We start from the raw sequence: 19,568 nt of genomic DNA on the forward strand, positions 1-19,568 counted from the left end.
GGCAGGGAAAATCTTTTTTAAAGCATCAGCAGCAGCGATTGATTTCTCCTTTGCTTTTGGTGAACAATCAGCAAAAGTGAATAATGATTGTCTAACTGGATTACTATAGGATACTTTTGAACTATCAACAAAAGTAATATTTCTAACACCCCAAGACATTAAAGATCTTGCAACATTACAACCCAATGTACCACTACCCAATAGTAAACAACTAGTTGTTTTAATTTTTTCCAATTCCAATGATGGCATAACTCTCCATCTCATTAGCTTTAAATTTAAATCTACACTTTGTTCAGCCAATTTCAAAGGATCCATAGTTGAAGCTAATGATACAAATCTTGGAGCAATCTTACCATTACTATCTTTTTCCCAACCAACACTTTTACCACTCCATTCACCAGCATCCTCTTCTTGCTGTTTCTTAATTAATTGTTCACCCATTGATGGTAATTCCAATGATAATAAAATACTATTACTTGTACTACCATTACCCCTATAACATAAAACCTTTATTTTTTTTAACATTGGATATTTAATTGATAAATAAATTAAAAAATTTCTTAAAGGCCAACCTGGATTTAATGGTAATGAACATGGATCACAAAATCCAACCAATGGTATTAAATCATTCTCTAAACATTCATTTAAATATTGATTACCTTTTTCTTCAATACTACCAATTAATTCAAATGATGTTGTTGTTGTTGTTGAAGATTCTTGTTGTTGTTGTTTCAAACAAAAATATTGTGGTAATATTTGATTTGAAAATGATTTTAAACTTTCAATATTTATTGATTCTGGTTTTTCAGTAAATTGTTGAATTGGTTGTGATGGTAATAATGCTGGTATACCAAACATATAATAAAATTGATGATTCTTTATATCTGCATAAGTTAATAATATAAATCTATTTAATAATGATGTATCTTTATCAATATTACCATTATTTATATCATTCCAAATCTAAAATTAAATTTTAAAAAAAAATAAAATAAAAAATTTTGTAAATTAATTTATTTCTATTATTATTTTATTATTATTATTATTATTATTATTATTATATTATTATTATTATTATTATTATTATTATTATTATTATTATTATTATTATTATTATTATTATTATTATTATTATTATTATTATTATTATTATTATTATTATTATTATTATTATAAATCATTATTATTAATATTAATTATTAATTATAATTATTAAATATAAATAATAAATACTCTTTTTGAAGCATCATTAAATAATTTTATTTTTGGAGATTGTTTAAAGTCATCAACAGTATTATAGTTATAGAGTGTACCATGTGATAAATAACTTCTTGGTGGTAGTACATATTGATTTTCAGTTGAATTGGTTACATTATTTCTTAAGAATGCATTAAACTCTAAACAAAGGAATGGATCTAATTGTTGTGATGGTGAGAAGGTATAATGTCCATTCAAAGGTATAGATTCTTCACTTAATTTCAATTCATCCAATTTCTTATTTGATAATTCATGCCAAAATGAAATATTTACAAAACTACTAAATTCTTTAAACTGAAGTGTATTTGTCATTTTTGATTTAATAAAAAAAGAAAAAATTAAAAAAAAAATTAAAAAAATTATTTTGTAAATTAAAAAAATAAAAATAAAAAAAATAAATTAAATTTTGGAAAAAAAAAAAAAAATAAAAAAAAAAAATAAAATAAAATAAAAAAAATAAAAATAAAAAAAAAAAAGATATTTTCTATTCAAAAATTAAAATAAAAAAAAATAAAATAAAATAAAAAAAATGTACAAATTAATTTACACTATATTTCATTACAAGTCTTGATCATTAAACAATTGATTCCTGTCTTGAAAAAATATCAATTATAAAAAAAAAAAAAAAAAAAATATAAGTAATAAAAAAAAAAAAATTAAAGAAGGCATAACTGAAGATGTAGTTTATTTCGCAAAAACATCATTTAACGTAGGTTATTTTTAGAAAAAAAAAAAAAAAAACTTTTACATCAATCTATTACTTAAACCAAAAATAATCTGGTCAATCTTTTTTTTTAATTTTTCTTTATATTATAATTATCGCCTCTAATTGGACTATAAGTCGTTTCGTCTAAAAATCTTATTTGAAATTGTAATCGATATGATCTTTTTTTCGTTTTTAAAAAACGTTTTTTATTTTAGTAGAATATCCCTCTGTTTTTTTATTTTTACTGGTCTCTGCCTCTCTAAATCCAACATTTACTTTGAACTTTAAATCATATTTATCTATAGTAACTTCGTTAAATAATATTTATTTATTAATATATATTTATTTATTTGTATATTTTTGCGTCCATATTAATTACAGCCTAAAAATAGGCATGCTGAAATTAACATGGCAATTTTGGGACACATATGAGTGTCATACTTTTTTTTATTTTTTTAATTATTTTTTTAATATATTATTTAATAACGTAAGAGTTTTTTATTTAAATTACAAATAAATACTTCAACTTGTCTCACAAATAATTAAAAATATTTATAAATAAAATAATTAAATAATAAAATGAAAAATAAAAAATAAAAATAATTTATTTCAAATAATAAAATAATAAGAGGTGAAACTAATGTAACTCCAATAGGATATCGATAGCACTACAAAAATAAATAAAAAAATAATGAAAAAAAAAAAAAAAAGAATTGAAAAAAAAAAAAAAAAAGAAATGAAAAAAAAAAAAAAAAAAAAAAGTAAACTGATGAAAATTTCAAAAAAAGGCACCCATAAAAAAAAAAAAATAATAAAATAAAAAACATAAAAGGAAAATAAACAATTAACTAATTGGACCTCCGGGCAACCGGCAGGCATCCAAATTATGGAAACGATACAGAGAAGATTACCATGGTCCCTGCGTAAGGATGACCGTAAAGCAATCAAGAAGAAAAACATTTTTTCCCTTTTCTTTTTATTTTTTTTTTTTTTTTTTTTTTTTTTTTTTTTTTTTTTTTTTTTTTTTTTTTTTTTTTTTTTTCTTGCTTTTCGAGGTTCTTTGATATGATGCTGTTAATATTGGGATAATATAAGAATTAAAAGAGTGACATTCACTCCTATCCCGACATCAATCAAAAACGAGAATAATCAACTATTATCATTAGCAGAATGGTATGAAGAAATTCACAAAATGGACACATACATTTCAAAGACTGAATTTCAATCGTCTCTCAACTAGAGTGGATATAGTTATGATCAAATATTCGAGAATATTTTATAATAAAAGATCACAAAAGACACAATGTTTAGATTCATGCGAGATGTTTACCATTTAACTATATCCACTATGAAGATTGTATGCTATGCAGTGAAAATTTGGGAGAAGATCCATATGGACATCGCCTCTTTAAATGTGAGAGAACATTAGAATTTATTTTTTACCTCATTGATTGAATTACTTCATTTACATTTTCAGGCCGCGGTATGACACATTGACTTTAAAACTTACATATTTTTACTGTATTCCCCCAATATATGGAGAAGGATCATGATGTTAACATAGACTACGCATATCTTAGATTCCACGGAGAATACTTCGGATGGGGATATTAATGTGTACACTATGACCTATCTGGAACCTTCGCATTTAGACAATTATTGCACTTGTAATTTCTACGTCCCTAATGATTTCCTTGAACAATTGTCATATTAGGATATTATCTTGCTAAGTATATTGTATTTCGGTACCAGTGCTCCCGATTCTCATCTCATTCGACCATTTCATCTAAGAAACTACGTTATTATTATTTGTAAATACCAACGAGTTTAAAATTGATCTAAAAAAAAAAAAAAAAAAAAAGAATTGGATTATTTCGATGTTATTAAACATCCGATGGATTTAGGTACTATCAAGGGTGAATTGGATAATAATGGATATTCAACTATTAAAGATTTTACAGCAGATGTTAGATTAATGTTTGAAAATGCATTAACTTATAATGCAGATTCATCACCAATTTGGAAACATGCTAAAACATTACTCTACTTTCATGTTTTTACAAAATTTCCCAAATGAAAAACCTCCGACCTATAAACCACCACCACCTACCCAACTCCAATCCCAACACAACAACAACAATCAACTTCTTCAACATCAACACCAACCTCTGAAAAAAAGAGAAAACATGATGAACATGTTAAAGTTAAAGAAGATACAAATTCTGCTCAACCAACTCTTCTTCGTCTTCAAATCATACAAATAGTGAAAATGCTTCATCTTCATCTTCATCTTCATCTTCATCTTCATCTTCATCTTCATCTTCATCTTCATCTTCATCTTCATCTTCATCTTCATCTTCATCTTCATCTTCATCTTCATCTTCATCTTCATCTTCATCTTCAAAACAATCAAATAATTAATAATAATAGTAATAATAATAATAATAATAATAATAATAATAATAATAATAATAATAATAATAATAATAATAATAATAATAATAATAATAATAATAATAATAATAATAATAGTAATTCAACAACAAATTCATCATCATCATCATCATCATCATCATCATCATCATCATCATCATCATCATCAACTACTACAACACAAAAGAAATACTCTGATGAAGAAAGAAGGAATTTAATGGAAAGAATTAATGAATTAGCTCCTGATTATGTTCAAGAGGTTTTAAATATTATCGATCCAAATGCAAGCTGATGAAAGTCTTGAAATCGATATGTATCAAATTGATGATAAAAATGTATCACAAGTTGAATCATTTATTAATGAATGTTTTAAAAAACAAAAACAATATGAATAAAAAAAATAAAAAAATAAAAAAAAAACTTTACTTTTTAAAATTTAAATCCATAAATAAAACTCTTTATTTTTGTTTATTTCCTTTATTGGATACTCTATGATTAATAAATATTTTAAAAAAATATGATGCTATTCATTTATTAACTATTGTTGTCCTTTCTGAAAACCAGGTTATTGGTCCACCTTTTTGAGTGCTATGATTTGGTGTTTTGGTATGTTGTTGCGAGGTTAGTGTTTGTTGTGACCATGGTTATTTTCATTGAGAGACCCTCATTAAGTTGACATAGTCTGCTCATATCTTTATTTCCATATATATTACTTTGGATGGGGATATAATTGAGTATATTATTTATAAGAACCTTCCCATGTTGAGAATATATAATTCATTCTGGGTGAATCACTTATATTTAACTCTTTCTTAATTTATTATTTAATTATTAAGATGTTTATAAAAAAAAAAAAAAATTTATTTTTTCAATCATTTAACTTTATTTTTTTAATTGTTTAATTGTTTAACTGTTTATTTTTTAATTAATGTACGAGTTCTTCCATTAATGGAAATCAATCTAGAGAGGAAATTCGTATTCAATCCCAGAAGCATACATAACCAATAGTTTCGATCCAAAATTACCATAAGAATTAAATACTTTTAAAAAGGTAAATTTTTGGTCAAAGAGGTTTCTCCTTACATCAATGATGCTAGTTGTAAAGAAAAGAACATGCTTTCCCTTTATTTAATGATTCCATAATTATTATTATTATTATTTTTTTTTTTATTTATTTTTAATAAATGTAATTATTTAATTAATTACATTTTGATTAAGAAACCATATTAATTATAATTTTTTTTTTCAAGACATAACTATGAGTGTCTAACTTGGAAAAAAAAAAAAAAAATTATTTATTTTATTTTATTTTATTTTATTTATTTATTTATTTGTTTTAATATTAACCATATTGATTTTGTAATCACAAAAATGAGCAAATTTGACCTGACTTTACAATATATATATTTTTTTTTTTGAATTCCAAAATTTCATTTGATTATTCTTTAAGATTGAACTTTTTTTTTCTTTGTTGTCCTCAAGAAATTTATTTATATCTTTGGTGGTTTTTTTTTTAAATTTTATTTTATTTAAAATTAAAACATTTTTTAAATTATAAATATTATATTTATAATAACAAATACTTACAATATAATTTTTAATGTAAAAATTATTATATTTTTTTTTTATATTATCACCATTTTTTTTTTTTTTTTAAAAAAATAATTATAGTTTAACCTTCCAAGAAAATAAAAAAAATAATCAATGTTTTTTTTTTATTTTTAAATTTTACAAATTAACGGTTAATCAAAAGCCCTCTGAAAATAAAGATATAAATAAATTTCTTGAGGACAACACGAAATCATAGCAGATGTCTTCTACTGCATGGGCATCTATGACCCTAACCCAATCAACAGGGAACCACTCAATAAGGTGTACCAGTAACCTGGTTTTCAGAGAGGACAACAATAATTAATTAATATTGTAAAAAAAAAAAAAAATAAACAGCATCATACTTTTTTTTTATGGGCAACATCTAGCATGAAATCTAAACATCGTGCCTTTTGTTTTGGGATCTTTTTTTATAATATCCTCTCAAGTTGAGTGACGATTGAATTCAGTCTTTGGAATCATTGTGTTCGTTTTGTGAATTTCGTCATACCATTCTGCTAATGATAATAATTGATTATTCTCGTTTTTGATTGATGTCGGGGTGGGATTGAAGATCACTCTTTTAAATCTTATATTATCCCAATATTAACAGCATCATATCAAAGAACCTCGAAAAGCGAGAAAAAAAAAAAAATAAAATAAAAAAAAAAAAAATAAAAAAAATAAAAAATAAAAAGAAAGAAAAGGAGGTCCAATTAGTTAATTGTTTATTTTCCTTTTATGTTTTTTTTTATTTTTATTTTTAATATTAATTAACTGTTTGCTTTATCAATAATTAGTAATTTTTTATTTTAATTTTAAATATTTTATTACTTAATAATAAGTGTTATAATGTTTAAATTTTTTTTTTTTTTTTTTTTTTTCAAATATCAATTTATATAACTCAGTAATAGTAAAATTTTTTTTTTTTTTTTTAGCTTTTATTTTCTATATATATATATTTTATTTTTTTATTTTTTATTTTTTATTTTTTTTAGTTATAATTCACCGCATTTAAAAATAAAATATTTTATTAATAAATTTTTTTTTTTTTTTAATATTTTTTTATTTTTAATTAATTAGAAAAGAATAAAAATAATTGCAGTAAATTATATTTGGAAATTTCTTTGTTGTCAAAAAAATAAGTTTTGTTCAAAAACAACATGCTCCAAAAAAAAAAAAAAAAAAAAAAAGAGCAAATATTAAAAAAAAAAAAAAAAAAATTAGATATTTTCAAAACATTTTTTATTTTTTTATTTTTATTTTTTTTTTTTTTACTTTTTTTTTTTTTTTTTTATTTTTTTTTTTTTTTTTTTAATTTATTATTTTTTATTATACTATTTTTAAAAATAAAAAATGTCGGACAAGGTAAAAGATTATGATCCTCGTATGTACTTTATTTTTTTTAATTTTTTTGTTTTTTTTTTTTTTGGGTTTTCCAAATATTTTTTTTTTTTTTTTTTTTTTTTTTACAAAACCATACCCAGTATTAATGCAGTTATAATTTTAATTTTTTTTTTTTATTTTAATTTTTTTTAAAATTTTTTTTTTTATTTTTTAATATTTTTTTTTTATTTTTTAATTTTTAATTTTTTTATTTATTTTTTTATCTTTTATTTACATCTATTTATAATAATCAATAAAAATAATAATAATGTCTGTAATTTTACCATCATTACAACAACAACAACAACAACAACAAATTCAACAAATTGAAAAACAACCAAATCAATTCACAGGATTACCTAAAGGAATAGCATTATATAATTTTTTCTCAACCGATGAAGAAGAATTAACATTGGAAGAAGGTGATATTATAGATATTATAGAGGAAGCAGATGATGGATGGTGGAAAGGTGTTAAAATTTGTGGAAATATTGAATTAAATAAAGAAGGTATTTGTCCTTATAATTATATAAAAAAGTTATCAACTTTGGATTTTTATCAACTTTGTGAAGGAAAATCTCCGAGATTACAATATGTTCACAATATTTTAAAATTATCTCAATCTAAAGAAAATAATATACAAAAACAACAACAACACCAACAACACCAACAACAACAACAAGAACAAGAACAAGAAGAGGAAGAGCAACTACATCAAAAATATCAAAATTATAATGGTAATCAATTTAAAGATAGTACACATATAATAGCATCATTATCAGATCCATTAGAAAAAAGAGGATCAGGACGTAATAGTGATTTTTTAGATCAACAAATGGAAGAACAAAGAGAACAAGATGAATTATTAAAATTACAAAGAGAACAAATTGAAGAAAGAAATAAACAAAATAATAGTGGTGGTAGTGGTGGTATAACAATTAGGTTAAATGATATAGCAAAAGAAGGTTTTTTAATTAAAAAAGGTCATATAAGAAGAAATTGGAATGTTAGATGGTTTCAATTAAAAAGAAATATTTTAACTTATTCTAAAACTCCAAATGTATGTTAAACATATTTTTGGTTTTAATTTTTCATTATAAATTATTAATTTTTATTTTTTTTATTTTTTTCCCAGGATATTAAATTAAGTGGAACAATTATATTATCACCAGAATCTGAAATTGATATTGCTACAAATATGAAAAGAACAAATTGTTTTCAAATTAAAAATCAAAGTTTTATTTTTTATTGTTCATCTCAATCTCAAAGTGATATGGAGTCTTGGATAACTGCTTTGAATACTGCAAAGGTTTGTAATTTTAAATTAGAAAAAACTAAATTAAAAAAATTTATTATTAATATTAATAAAATTATTATTTTCTTTTTTTTTTTTAGAATGTACATTAATATTAAATTTAAAAATAAAATAAAGATAAAATCGAATAAAATAAAAACAATTAAAAAAATAATAGTTTTTTTTTTTTTTTCCAAAACAAATCATTAATCTAAAAAAAAAAAATTAAAAAAAATAAAAACAAAATTAATGATATTGATATATTATTTATTATCTATTATCGTTGATTGTATGGTTTTCTTATTAATATTATATATATTTGATTTTATTTTCCAAAAAAAAAAAAAAAAAAAAAAAAAAAAAAAAAAAATAAGTCCTTTAAAATTAAAATATGTCATCAAACAACTGAATTCAAATAAATCCCGGTCCAGATGGTATTATGAATCACTCACAAACGAAAGTTATTATCACCAATTCTAGCCTCAGCTTTCAATGATGCAATAAAGAATCCACATCTAATTTAAAATGATTTTATAAAGATGGTTTGATTTCTAAAGAAAGGTGACCTAGAACCTATTAAAAATGGTGGATCGATCACTTAGCAAACTGTATATACAAAATTCAATTTAAAGCAATCATTTTCCATTTTTTATTAAATGTGTTGCGGAAATTAAACTTTTTTTTTTTTTTTTTTTTTTTTTTTTAAAAAAGGTAAAATAATGTAATTTTTAATATCTAAATAGATAGATATATTAAAACAAAATAAAATAAAAAATAATAATAAATTTTCTTTTGATAATGTATTTGAATAAGTTAAAAATATTTTATTTTTTTTTTTTTATTTTATTTTTTTTTTATAAAGAATGATCACCTTCTAATCTTAAAATTTTTAAATGTTCTTCACTACATAAAACTGGAGTTTTAAATTTAATAGTATATTCACATTTACCAGGTTCTTGTACATCATATAATTCATTATCTTGACCACATTCCATAAGGACTTTAAGTGAACGTTTTGGACCACCCCAACATTGTTGACCATTTTCAAATAACATCATTTTACCATTATCACCAAATGATTCGAATTTACCTAAACTAGTATGACCTTGTGATGCTTTTTCATATGGACAAACACTGTAAGTGTACTCTTTAGTAGCCAAATCAAAACATTTACTATACAATGGAATGAAAACATTATTAACTCCTAAATCAGATTTAAGCATTTTATCAATCTTTTCAATTTCATTTTCTTTTTCTTTTAAACTTTCTCTTTTCTTTGATAATTCGCTCTCCAACCCACCAAGATCTATTTATTAATAAAATAAAATAAAATAAAATAAAATATTAGTAAAAATAAATTTAAAATATTATTATGTATTTATTTAATATTGGTAGTGTTTTTATTTTTTTTTTATTTTTTTTTTTTAAAAAAAAAAAAAAAAAAAAAATAAAAATTGGAAAAAAAAGATAAACTACCCATATCTTTTAATGAAATAAATCGATTTGGTAAAATAGGAAGGATAAAATTATAAACTGAATTTTTAATAGATTTAATTTTTTTAAAAATTATTTGTAATTTATTTACCAATTCCTCTTCATCATCATCATCATCATCATTATCCTCTTCATCATTATCATCATCATTCAAATCATTTTTATTATTATTATTATTATTAACTGTTGTATGATCAACTTTTTCTATATTATTATTATTTTTAATTTCATCCTCTTTATTATTATCATTTTTGTTGTCATCAATGTTGTTGTTGTTGTTGTTGTTAATGTTATTATTATCATCTTTACCTTTTTAAATGATATTAAAGTAAAAATTATTGAAATTAGATAAAAAATTGCTTTTGATTTTAGTATTCATTATATTGAATTAAAAAAAAAATTAGATAAAGAAAGATGAAAGAAAGATGTAAAGATTAAAAAAAAAAAAAAAAAAAAAAATAGAAAAAAAAAGAAAAATTTTAATCTTACCTTTAGAAATTGCATCTAAAAGTTCAGATGTTTGAATTTCTGGTTGTTCAACAATATTTTCACCATTTTCACCATTTTCACCAACTACTTCTTTATTTTCTTCACCTTCTTTTGGTTGATCAATATTTTGTTGTTGTTGATGTTGTTGTTGATCAGTACCTTCTATTTCTTTATCTTTTTTCTCTTTTTCATTTAATAATCTTTTATTTTCAAGTTCTCTTTCAGATTTCTTTTGTTCAATTAAAACTTCCAATTCTTTAATTTCTTGTGTAATTGGATCAATTTCTTTTCTTAAACGAATGATTTCATCTGTTTTTTCATTGAAAACTCTTGTACCTTCTTCTTCCATTTGTTTCTTCTTCTTTAAACCAATTTCATAGGCTTCAATAACTTGATTTTGTTTCTTTCTACTCTCTTCTCCAATTTCTTTACAATTATTTTTACATTTAACTTTTAATTGATATTCATCTGATCCATCACAACAATCTAAAAAAACCCCACAATAAAAGATTAAAAAATTATTATTAGTTTGTATATTTTTTTTTTTTTTTTTTTTTTTTTTTTTTTTTTTAATTAATAGTTATTATTATAATTATTAATTTTTAATTATAACATTAAATATACATTACCACAAACACCATCATTTACAAAAGATGAAGAAATATAATTTCCTTTATGACCAATATTTTGACAATAAAAACGACCATTTGATGAACATGCTGAAGTTCCTGGTTCGTCTGTACCATCTGGGCAATCACAAAAATCATCATTCACTTGTGAGAATGGTATTTGTACATTTGATCTAAGACAATTAAAATATTTACCCTCTTTATAATATTCCAATTCTACAATTTTTAATTTTATTATTTATTATTATTTATTATTATTATTATTATTATTATTATTATTATTATTATTATTATTATTATTATTATTATTATTATTATTATTATTATTTTCATTTTTATTTTTTTTTTTTTTTTTGATATAATTGAAAAAAAAAAAAAAAATTAATTTCAAAATAAATAAATAAATAAAAATAAATAAATAAATAATTATTACCTTCAGGACCAACACCATAAGTAGGTGAAAGGGATAAAACTTGTTGAGTTAAACAAACAAGAGTTAAACAAATATATAAAATTGATTTCATTTATTAATAAAAAAGAAAAAAAAAAAAAAAATACCTATTCCTTTATATAAATTAATATAAAAGGAAGAAGTTATTAGTTTTTAAAGTTATTAAAAATAAGTTTTTAAAATGAAACAAAAAAAAAAAAAAAAAAATTTAGAAAAAAAAACAAAAAAAATAAAAAAAAAATAAAAAAAAAAAAAACCTCATCATCATTTTTTTATTTTTTATTTTTTTTATTTTTTTTTTTTTTATTTTTTTTTATTTTTTTTATAATATCAAACAGTATTTTTATATAATATATATAATATCAACTTAGTTTTGATTGGATTTTTATTTCTTTTATTGGTTATTAATTTACTAGAATAAACAAAATTACTTATATTCCAAAAATATTTTTAATTTTTGGAAAGCTTAAAAAAAAATTAAAGTTTGGTTGATCATTTTTTTGAATGGATTTAAAAAATATAAAAAAACTTTTTGGACCTTTTTCTTATTAATTTTTTTTTATTTTTAATACAAAAAAAAAAATAAAAAAAAAAAAAAATATATAAATTATTTTATTTACATTGTTTATTATTACTTTTTTTTTTTTTTAAATTTAATCTTTTAAACTATGACCTTTACCAGAAAATGATTTAAATTTTGTATCTTCATTCTTTGTATTATTATTATTTGAATTATTATTATTATTATTATTATTATTATTGTTATTATTATTATTATTATTATTATTATTATTTGTATTTAAAGTTTTTGGACTTGTACCTAAAGGAGTACCAACCTTACCATCCAATCTTGCACCTGTACCAGCAAAAGCTTTGAATTTTGGTTCATCATCAGAATCACTATCGCTATCGGATTCATCTTTTTTCTTTTTACCTCCAGGAATTGGTTTAGCAGATGTTGAAGCAGGTCCAAATGTTAAACCTTTTGATGGTCCACTAACATGTGAACCTGGTGATGAAGTTGATGGTGATGTAGCTTCTTTTGAATCCATTGGTGGTGCAAAATCAACAGAAACATCTGCTTCAATAATTGAAATTGCATTGGCTGGTTTTAATTCAACTACTTTTAAGTAATATTTTGTATTATTGTAATCAATCATAATTTCATCATCTTTTGTTAATGTTGCAAACTTTCTTAGTGAATTCTCCAAAACTGCTTTTGGATTTGAAATATCTATAAAATTTGATGTACGTGGTTGAATTTTTACAAATGTACCTATAAAATAAATAAAATAAATAAAATAATAATAATATTAATAAAAAAAGTAAATAAAAAATAATAATAAAAATAATAATAAAAAAAAAAAATAAATAAATAAAATACAAACCTTTTGCTAATGTCGCATTTTTAATATCAATAAATTCACCTTCTTTTAATTGAAGATTTTGCATCATCCATAATGGTAAATAACAAATACCTTCTTCTGCAATAAATTCAAGTACACCACAATGTGATTTTTTACCACTAATTGGATTTGAAATTTCAAATAACATTGGATATTGAATATTTAACCTACTTAAGGCATTTAATGCACTTGGTGGTAATAATACTTTTTTATATATATAAAAAAAAAAAATTTTAAAAAAAAAAAATATATTATTAGTTATTTAATTTTTTAAATATATACATAATTTTATTAATATTAAACTATAGTTTTTAACTTACTTTTACCACCAGATTCTAAAGAATGTTTTTCTTTTGGTAAGAAACTAATTGGGAAAGCTTTAAACTTTTGTTCGTATCTTCCTGGACCCCCATGATGATGACCCATTACTTCACCTCTTAATGATCTTACATATTCATCGAGATTCATTTTTCTATTTTTTTATTGGTATATGATATATATGTATATAAATAATAAATATTGATTTTATTTGTATAGAAAGTAATAATGTTATTGAAGTTGTTAAAAAATTAATAAAAAAAAAAAAAAATTATAAAAATTAAAAAAAATGAAAAAATTAAATTTTTTTTTTTTTTTTTTTTTTTTTTTTACTTTTTTAATTAATTTAAATTTATTTTATTTTATTTTATTTTTTTAATTGAAATTTTTGCTTTTTTTTTTTTACTTTTTTTATTTTTTATTTAATTATTTTTGGGCACTTCCAATTCCAAAAAATAATATATAATAAAATGTTACCTCGTTCACTCAAATTAATCAAAAAAGTTGGAGAATCAAATGGATTAAGAAATTTTGGGTCACAATCAAATTCATATACTCTTCCAGATTTACCATATGATTATGGTGCTCTTTCACCAGTCATCAGTCCAGAAATTATGACTCTTCATCATAAGAAACATCATCAAACTTATGTAAATAATCTTAATATCGCTTTAGATAAATTATCTTCTGCTTCTGTATGTATTAAAATTTTAGATTATCTTTTTTTTTTTTTTTTTTTTTTATAAAAAATTAAAAACAAAAAAAAAAAAAAACAAAAAAAAAAAAAAAAAAAAAAATTGTAAATAGAGTGTATTAATATTAAGTTTATATATTAAAAAAAAAAAAAAAAAAAAAAAAAAAAAAAGTCAGCAAAAGATGTTGCTCAAATGATTGCTCTCCAAAGTGCAATTAAATTCAATGGTGGTGGTCACGTAAATCACTCTATCTTTTGGACTAATTTAGCACCAAAAAATCAAGATGGTGGTGTTGCACCAAGTGGTCCATTGGCTGATGCTATTAATAAACAATATGGGTATGTTATAAAAATTAATTTGGAAAAAGAAAAAAAAAAAGTTCTAATTATTTTTTTTTATTTTATTAATAAAGATCAATTGAAAAATTAATTGAAAAAATGTCAGCTGAAACTACTGCAATTCAAGGTTCTGGTTGGGGTTGGTTAGGTTATGATAAAGCCAATGATCGTCTCGTTATTCAAACTCAACAAAACCAAGATCCACTTTCAGTTTCTGGTTATGTTCCTTTATTAGGTATTGATGTTTGGGAACATGCTTATTATCTTGATGTATGTATTTTTTATTTATTCTTCTTTTAATAATTTTTTTTAAAAATTATTTTATTATTATTATTTTTTAAAAATTTTTATTGTTTTTATTTTATTGGAATTTAAAATCTTAAGATTTTGTCAGTTGTTTTTTTTTTTTTTTTTAAAAATTGGATGGATAATTTATTTTTTTTATTTTATTTTTTTTACAAATTCCATTTGACATTTACTAATTTTTTTTTTTTTTAATCAAATTTAGTATAAAAATGTTAGAGCAGACTATGTTAAAAACATTTGGCAAATTGTTAATTGGAAGAATGTTGCTGAAAGATATAACACTGCCAAAAAATAAATCATTTGTTTAAAATAGAATCAAAAAAATAAAAAAAAATAAAAAAAAAAACATTTTATTTATTTTTTTTTTATTAATTTTTTTTTTTATTTTTTTTTATTTATTTTTTTAATTTTTTATTTTTTTTTATTTTTTATTTTTTTTTCCCTTTTTTTTTTTCTTTTTTTTTTTTAATTAAAATTTTTTTTCTTTTAAGTTAAGATTATACATATACCACACATACACACACACACATACATATAGATAAAAAAAAAAAATTGAGTTTTTTTTTTCCTATTTATTTATTTAATTAAATTTTAATTTTATTTTTTTATTTTATTACCTTTTTTTCTTTTTTTTTTTTTGGTTATTTATTTATTTATTTATTTTAATTTTTTTTTATATTATTTTTTCATCTAAAACCCATTTTAAATTAATAATTTAAAAAAAAAAATAAAATATTTAAAAATATAATAATAATTTAAAAAAAAAAAAAAAAAAAAAACACTTTTTCATTCAAACCAACTAACAATAAAGTTTTTTTAGTTTTTAAGAATAAAATTTGTTATTTATATATATAAAAAAAAAAAAAAAAAAAATCGATCATAGAATTTAATTTAAATCATATATGGAACCAACCAATTTATAAAAAAAAAAAAAAAAATTAATAATTTAATAATAATAATAATCCATACAGTGTTTTTTTTTTTTTCTGCCAAAAGTATATTTTTTTTTATTTTTTTTTTTTAATTTTAACAAACCAACCATTGATAAAAATTCCAACCCATTTGTGCAATTTTCTTGTAAATATTGTTTTTACAAGATTTTAAAATCCAATCATCATTTTTTTTCATTTTTTTTCAATTTTTTTTTTTTTTTTTTTTAATAATATTAAAAAAAAAATAAACACTTAAAATGTCAAGTAATAATTTTAATAGAGAAGATAATAATAATAAAAATAATAATAATAAAAATAAAAATGATGAAAATAATAATAATAATGAAGAAAGAATGGTACCACTACATCCAAAAAAAAGACAATTTGAAGACATTGATAGTATTTTCAATCTTGTAAATAATAGTGACAGAGAATTAAAAAATAATGGGAATGAAGAAATGAGAAAAAAATTAAAGTTATCAATAGACCATATCACTGATAATAAGGAGATAAAAGATGCAATTTCTCAATTCAAACAGATAACAGAGTTTGAATTGAAAAAACTCTGTGATGATGGTCTTGATAAAAGATCTGCTGTAAATAAATTGTTTATTAAATTACAATTACCTGATACTGATTTAAGTAAAAGTATTGGTTGTGAAAGTAATCTTAATAATAGTATTGTAAATAATAATTCAAATAATAATTCAAATAATAATAATAATATTAATAATAATAATAATAATAATAATAATAATAATAATAATAATAATATTAATAATGTAACAAGTATCTTGAAAAATAATAATAATAATAGTAATGATTATGTTTTTAATGAGGATGATACAGAACAAATCAATTTGATTATGGAATTTAGTGGTGTGTCTAAAGAAGAAGCGAAACGAATTTTAACATTAAAAAAAGAAATTGTACATTTAAGAACCATTGGTTATAATCAACAAAATACTATTCAAGAGTTATCAAGAAGAGTTTCAAATAATTCATCAAATAATAATAATAATAATAATAATAATAATAATAATAATAATAATAATAATAATATTTTTAATGATACTATTAATAGTAATATCAATAATAATAATAATAATAATAATAATAATAATAATAATAATAATAATAATAATATTCATATTCAACAAATTAATAATGAAAATATAAATAATTTCAGTAATTTAAAATTGGATAATAGATTAAAAAGAAATCTAGATGACATACAGCAATCATTTGAATTAGGTTTAAATAAAAAAATAAAAACAAATAGTGACGACGACGACGAAGACGATGATGATGACGAATCAAATTATTTAAATAAAAATAAAAATAATTTACTAAACAATCATAAAACAATCGATTCTGATAGATCAGAATCTGATGATTTTAATTTTCAAAATAGTAATCAATATGTTTATAACAACAATAATAATAATAATAGTGATGACGATGAGACACCAAAAACAACAACCACTACTACAACAACAACTACTACAACAACTACAACATCTTCCAATATTTTAAGAGAATTAATTAATAGTCAAGATTCTGATGAATCTGATGGTGAATCTCAAAATGAAACAACTCATCAACAAGAGTCTGATGAAGAAATTGAAAATAATGATGGACAAAAACAAATATCCATGAGTAGATGGATTAGAGCTTCTCAATCATTTTTCCAATTCAATGAATCAAATCGTCGTCAGTCAATTAAAAATAAATTTAATAGTGATGATGAAGATGATGAGAGTGAAGATGATTATAGTAACAATAACAATAACAATCATGCCAATTTTAATTTCAATGATAGAGAGGAAGATGATGAGGACGAAAATGATTTTGATAATTCAGATTATGACGATAACGATAATACTCTTAACTCTAAAAAGCTTTACAACAAAAACAACAAAACAATTAATGGGTACCAAGAATCAGAGGAAGATATCATCTATGGTCAAAATAATAATGAATATCAAGATGATGATGAAGAAGAACAAGAAGAACAAGAAGAACAAGATGAAGAGGAGGAAGATCAAGACTGTAACTCCATATTTAAAGCAGGAGATATCTCTTTGGAAAGTTTTGACGATTACCAAAGAAATATAGATCTAAAGTTAAAATCTTTTAAAGGAGCAAAGAAAAATTCTTCAACTTCTCCAAATCAATTTAAAAACTTTAGATTTGAAAAAGTTTAAAAATAAAAATAATCATAAAAATACAATAAAAATAATATAAAAAAAAAACATAATAAATAAATAAATAATATTAAAATAATAAACAGATTTTACATTTTCTTTGTTTTTTCTTTTTTTTTTTTTTCTTTTTTTTTTTCTTTTTTTTTTTTTTTTTTTCTTAAATTAAAACAAAATTACTAAAATTTAATAAGATTTCTTTAAATTACTAATATTTTTAAAAAATAAAAATAAAAATAATTTTTTATTTTATTTTCACACTCAAAAATATAAAAATAAAAACGCTAAACTGTATTTAACAAAACTTTCTATTTTTTAAGTCGTGTATAACTTAAAAAAAAAAAAATTTAAAGTTTATTGAGTTCGGGATGAATTTATAAAATTTTTTTTTTTTTCTTTTCTTTTAATTTATTAATAAATGAAAATTGAAAATCATTCAAAAAGAATAATAGGTAATTAAAAATAAAATAATATAAAAAATTAGATAATATAATTAACTCTTTTTTTTTTTTTTTTTTTTTAGCTTTTTCTCTATTGTTATTTTTGGCTACCCAAATAAATTTAGCTAAAACTTGTAAAACTTGTAATGAAAATAAAAAAAACTGTGAAGATTATAGGATTTTAGATGATTTAGTGCACCAAATTAACAGAATAGAAATAATTATTTCATCTCAATCTCCAACAAATGAAGGAGTTACAAATATTGAAGGCTTCATTCCATTGGTTACACCATTGGCTGAGAATGCTTATGAATTGAATTCAGTATTTAAAACTTTACAATCTTTATTTTCAAGATATTCTGATGATAATGATGATGGTGGTGGTGGTATAGGTAGAAAACAACTCAATTTAGATAGTATCTTTATATTTTATCAAATTCAGTCGTACTTTTATACAGATAGATCTGAAACTTTTAAAATTTTTAGAAATACTTTACAACAAATTGAAATTAATATTTCAAATCAATGGGATATCATTAATGAAATGTCAAATTCTCTAAATTCAAATTTAAATTTCTCAACACTTAGAAGGCAATTATTAACAAGATCTATTGAACTATTTGGAAGAATTTTACAGTCATTAGGTAATATAGTTGGTATTATTTCAAATATTTTAACCATTCAGAGAATGTCTACAGTAACAACAACGACAACTACTACAACTACAACTACAACCACAACAACACCAACACCACCGAACCAATCATCTCTTGAGTCATTATTAGGCTTGATTTATAATAATAATAATAATAATAATCCAACAACACCAGGTTCACAATATTCAATCCAAAATAATACTTTTTATAATAATAATAATAATAATAATAATAATAATAATAATAATAATAATAATAATAATAATAATAATAATAATAATAATAATAATAATAGTAGTAATAATAATAGTAGTAATAACAATAATAGTAATAATAATAATTAATTTGATTAAAAGTTTTTTTGAAAATTCTACAAATTATAATAAGATTTTTTTTTTATTTTTTAAATTCTTTTTATTTATACTTTGAAAAATCAATTGTTCTACGTCATTCTTTTGGTTTGATTTTTTTTTTAGATATTTTAAAAATATCTATTTTGATTTTTATTTTTTATTTTTTTATTTTTTATTTTTTTATTTTTTTT

At 20.5% G+C, this 19,568-nt stretch overlaps 9 protein-coding genes and 1 non-coding gene across 10 annotated transcripts in view; 7 read left to right on the forward strand and 3 right to left on the reverse strand.

Moving 5' to 3' along the window:
• atg7 (autophagy protein 7) overlaps positions 1–1,569 on the reverse strand; it is a gene marked incomplete at both ends in the record, with an annotated part of 2,394 nt that extends 825 nt beyond the window's left edge. The window contains 2 exons of the mRNA XM_640717.1: positions 1–963; positions 1,234–1,569. The exon at positions 1–963 is cut by the window's left edge and continues 825 nt beyond it. Of these exons, the coding sequence (XP_645809.1) occupies positions 1–963; positions 1,234–1,569 (1,299 nt within the window). The remainder of the gene's footprint in view (positions 964–1,233) is intronic.
• A 1,248-nt stretch (positions 1,570–2,817) lies between these two features.
• rnu6 lies at positions 2,818–2,927 on the forward strand. Its single transcript has one exon. It is a non-coding gene (small nuclear RNA).
• A 211-nt stretch (positions 2,928–3,138) lies between these two features.
• On the forward strand, positions 3,139–3,300 carry DDB_G0271116 (hypothetical protein; the record flags this gene model as incomplete). Its single annotated transcript, XM_640718.1, has 1 exon — positions 3,139–3,300. The coding sequence occupies one exon, from the start codon at positions 3,139–3,141 to the stop codon at positions 3,298–3,300; it is 162 nt and encodes a 53-aa protein (XP_645810.1).
• Positions 3,301–3,857: 557 nt separating this feature from the next.
• DDB_G0271118 (bromodomain-containing protein) lies at positions 3,858–4,688 on the forward strand (the record flags this gene model as incomplete). The annotated part of the gene is made up of 2 exons (XM_640719.1): positions 3,858–4,016; positions 4,143–4,688. 2 exons carry the CDS (start codon positions 3,858–3,860, stop codon positions 4,686–4,688), a joined length of 705 nt encoding a protein of 234 aa, XP_645811.1.
• A 2,952-nt stretch (positions 4,689–7,640) lies between these two features.
• Positions 7,641–8,779, forward strand: DDB_G0271108 (hypothetical protein; the record flags this gene model as incomplete). Its single annotated transcript, XM_640720.1, has 3 exons — positions 7,641–8,432; positions 8,508–8,681; positions 8,768–8,779. The coding sequence occupies 3 exons, from the start codon at positions 7,641–7,643 to the stop codon at positions 8,777–8,779; spliced, it is 978 nt and encodes a 325-aa protein (XP_645812.1).
• A 741-nt stretch (positions 8,780–9,520) lies between these two features.
• Positions 9,521–11,802, reverse strand: DDB_G0271120 (hypothetical protein; the record flags this gene model as incomplete). Its single annotated transcript, XM_640721.2, has 5 exons — positions 9,521–9,972; positions 10,140–10,469; positions 10,650–11,135; positions 11,279–11,494; positions 11,712–11,802. The coding sequence occupies 5 exons, from the start codon at positions 11,800–11,802 to the stop codon at positions 9,521–9,523; spliced, it is 1,575 nt and encodes a 524-aa protein (XP_645813.2).
• Positions 11,803–12,382: 580 nt separating this feature from the next.
• On the reverse strand, positions 12,383–13,603 carry ufd1 (ubiquitin fusion degradation protein UFD1 family protein; the record flags this gene model as incomplete). The annotated part of the gene is made up of 3 exons (XM_640722.1): positions 12,383–13,005; positions 13,118–13,339; positions 13,456–13,603. 3 exons carry the CDS (start codon positions 13,601–13,603, stop codon positions 12,383–12,385), a joined length of 993 nt encoding a protein of 330 aa, XP_645814.1.
• Positions 13,604–13,923: 320 nt separating this feature from the next.
• On the forward strand, positions 13,924–15,087 carry sod2 (superoxide dismutase; the record flags this gene model as incomplete). Its single annotated transcript, XM_640723.1, has 4 exons — positions 13,924–14,148; positions 14,320–14,486; positions 14,561–14,756; positions 14,995–15,087. The coding sequence occupies 4 exons, from the start codon at positions 13,924–13,926 to the stop codon at positions 15,085–15,087; spliced, it is 681 nt and encodes a 226-aa protein (XP_645815.1).
• Positions 15,088–15,981: 894 nt separating this feature from the next.
• Positions 15,982–17,931, forward strand: DDB_G0271124 (hypothetical protein; the record flags this gene model as incomplete). Its single annotated transcript, XM_640724.1, has 1 exon — positions 15,982–17,931. The coding sequence occupies one exon, from the start codon at positions 15,982–15,984 to the stop codon at positions 17,929–17,931; it is 1,950 nt and encodes a 649-aa protein (XP_645816.1).
• Positions 17,932–18,346: 415 nt separating this feature from the next.
• Positions 18,347–19,368, forward strand: DDB_G0271104 (hypothetical protein; the record flags this gene model as incomplete). The annotated part of the gene is made up of 2 exons (XM_640725.1): positions 18,347–18,380; positions 18,452–19,368. 2 exons carry the CDS (start codon positions 18,347–18,349, stop codon positions 19,366–19,368), a joined length of 951 nt encoding a protein of 316 aa, XP_645817.1.
• Between the last annotated feature and the right edge of the window lie 200 nt (positions 19,369–19,568).

Source organism: Dictyostelium discoideum (assembly GCF_000004695.1).
Source record: "Dictyostelium discoideum AX4 chromosome 2 chromosome, whole genome shotgun sequence".
NCBI classification, from domain to species: Eukaryota; Evosea; class Eumycetozoa; order Dictyosteliales; family Dictyosteliaceae; genus Dictyostelium; species Dictyostelium discoideum.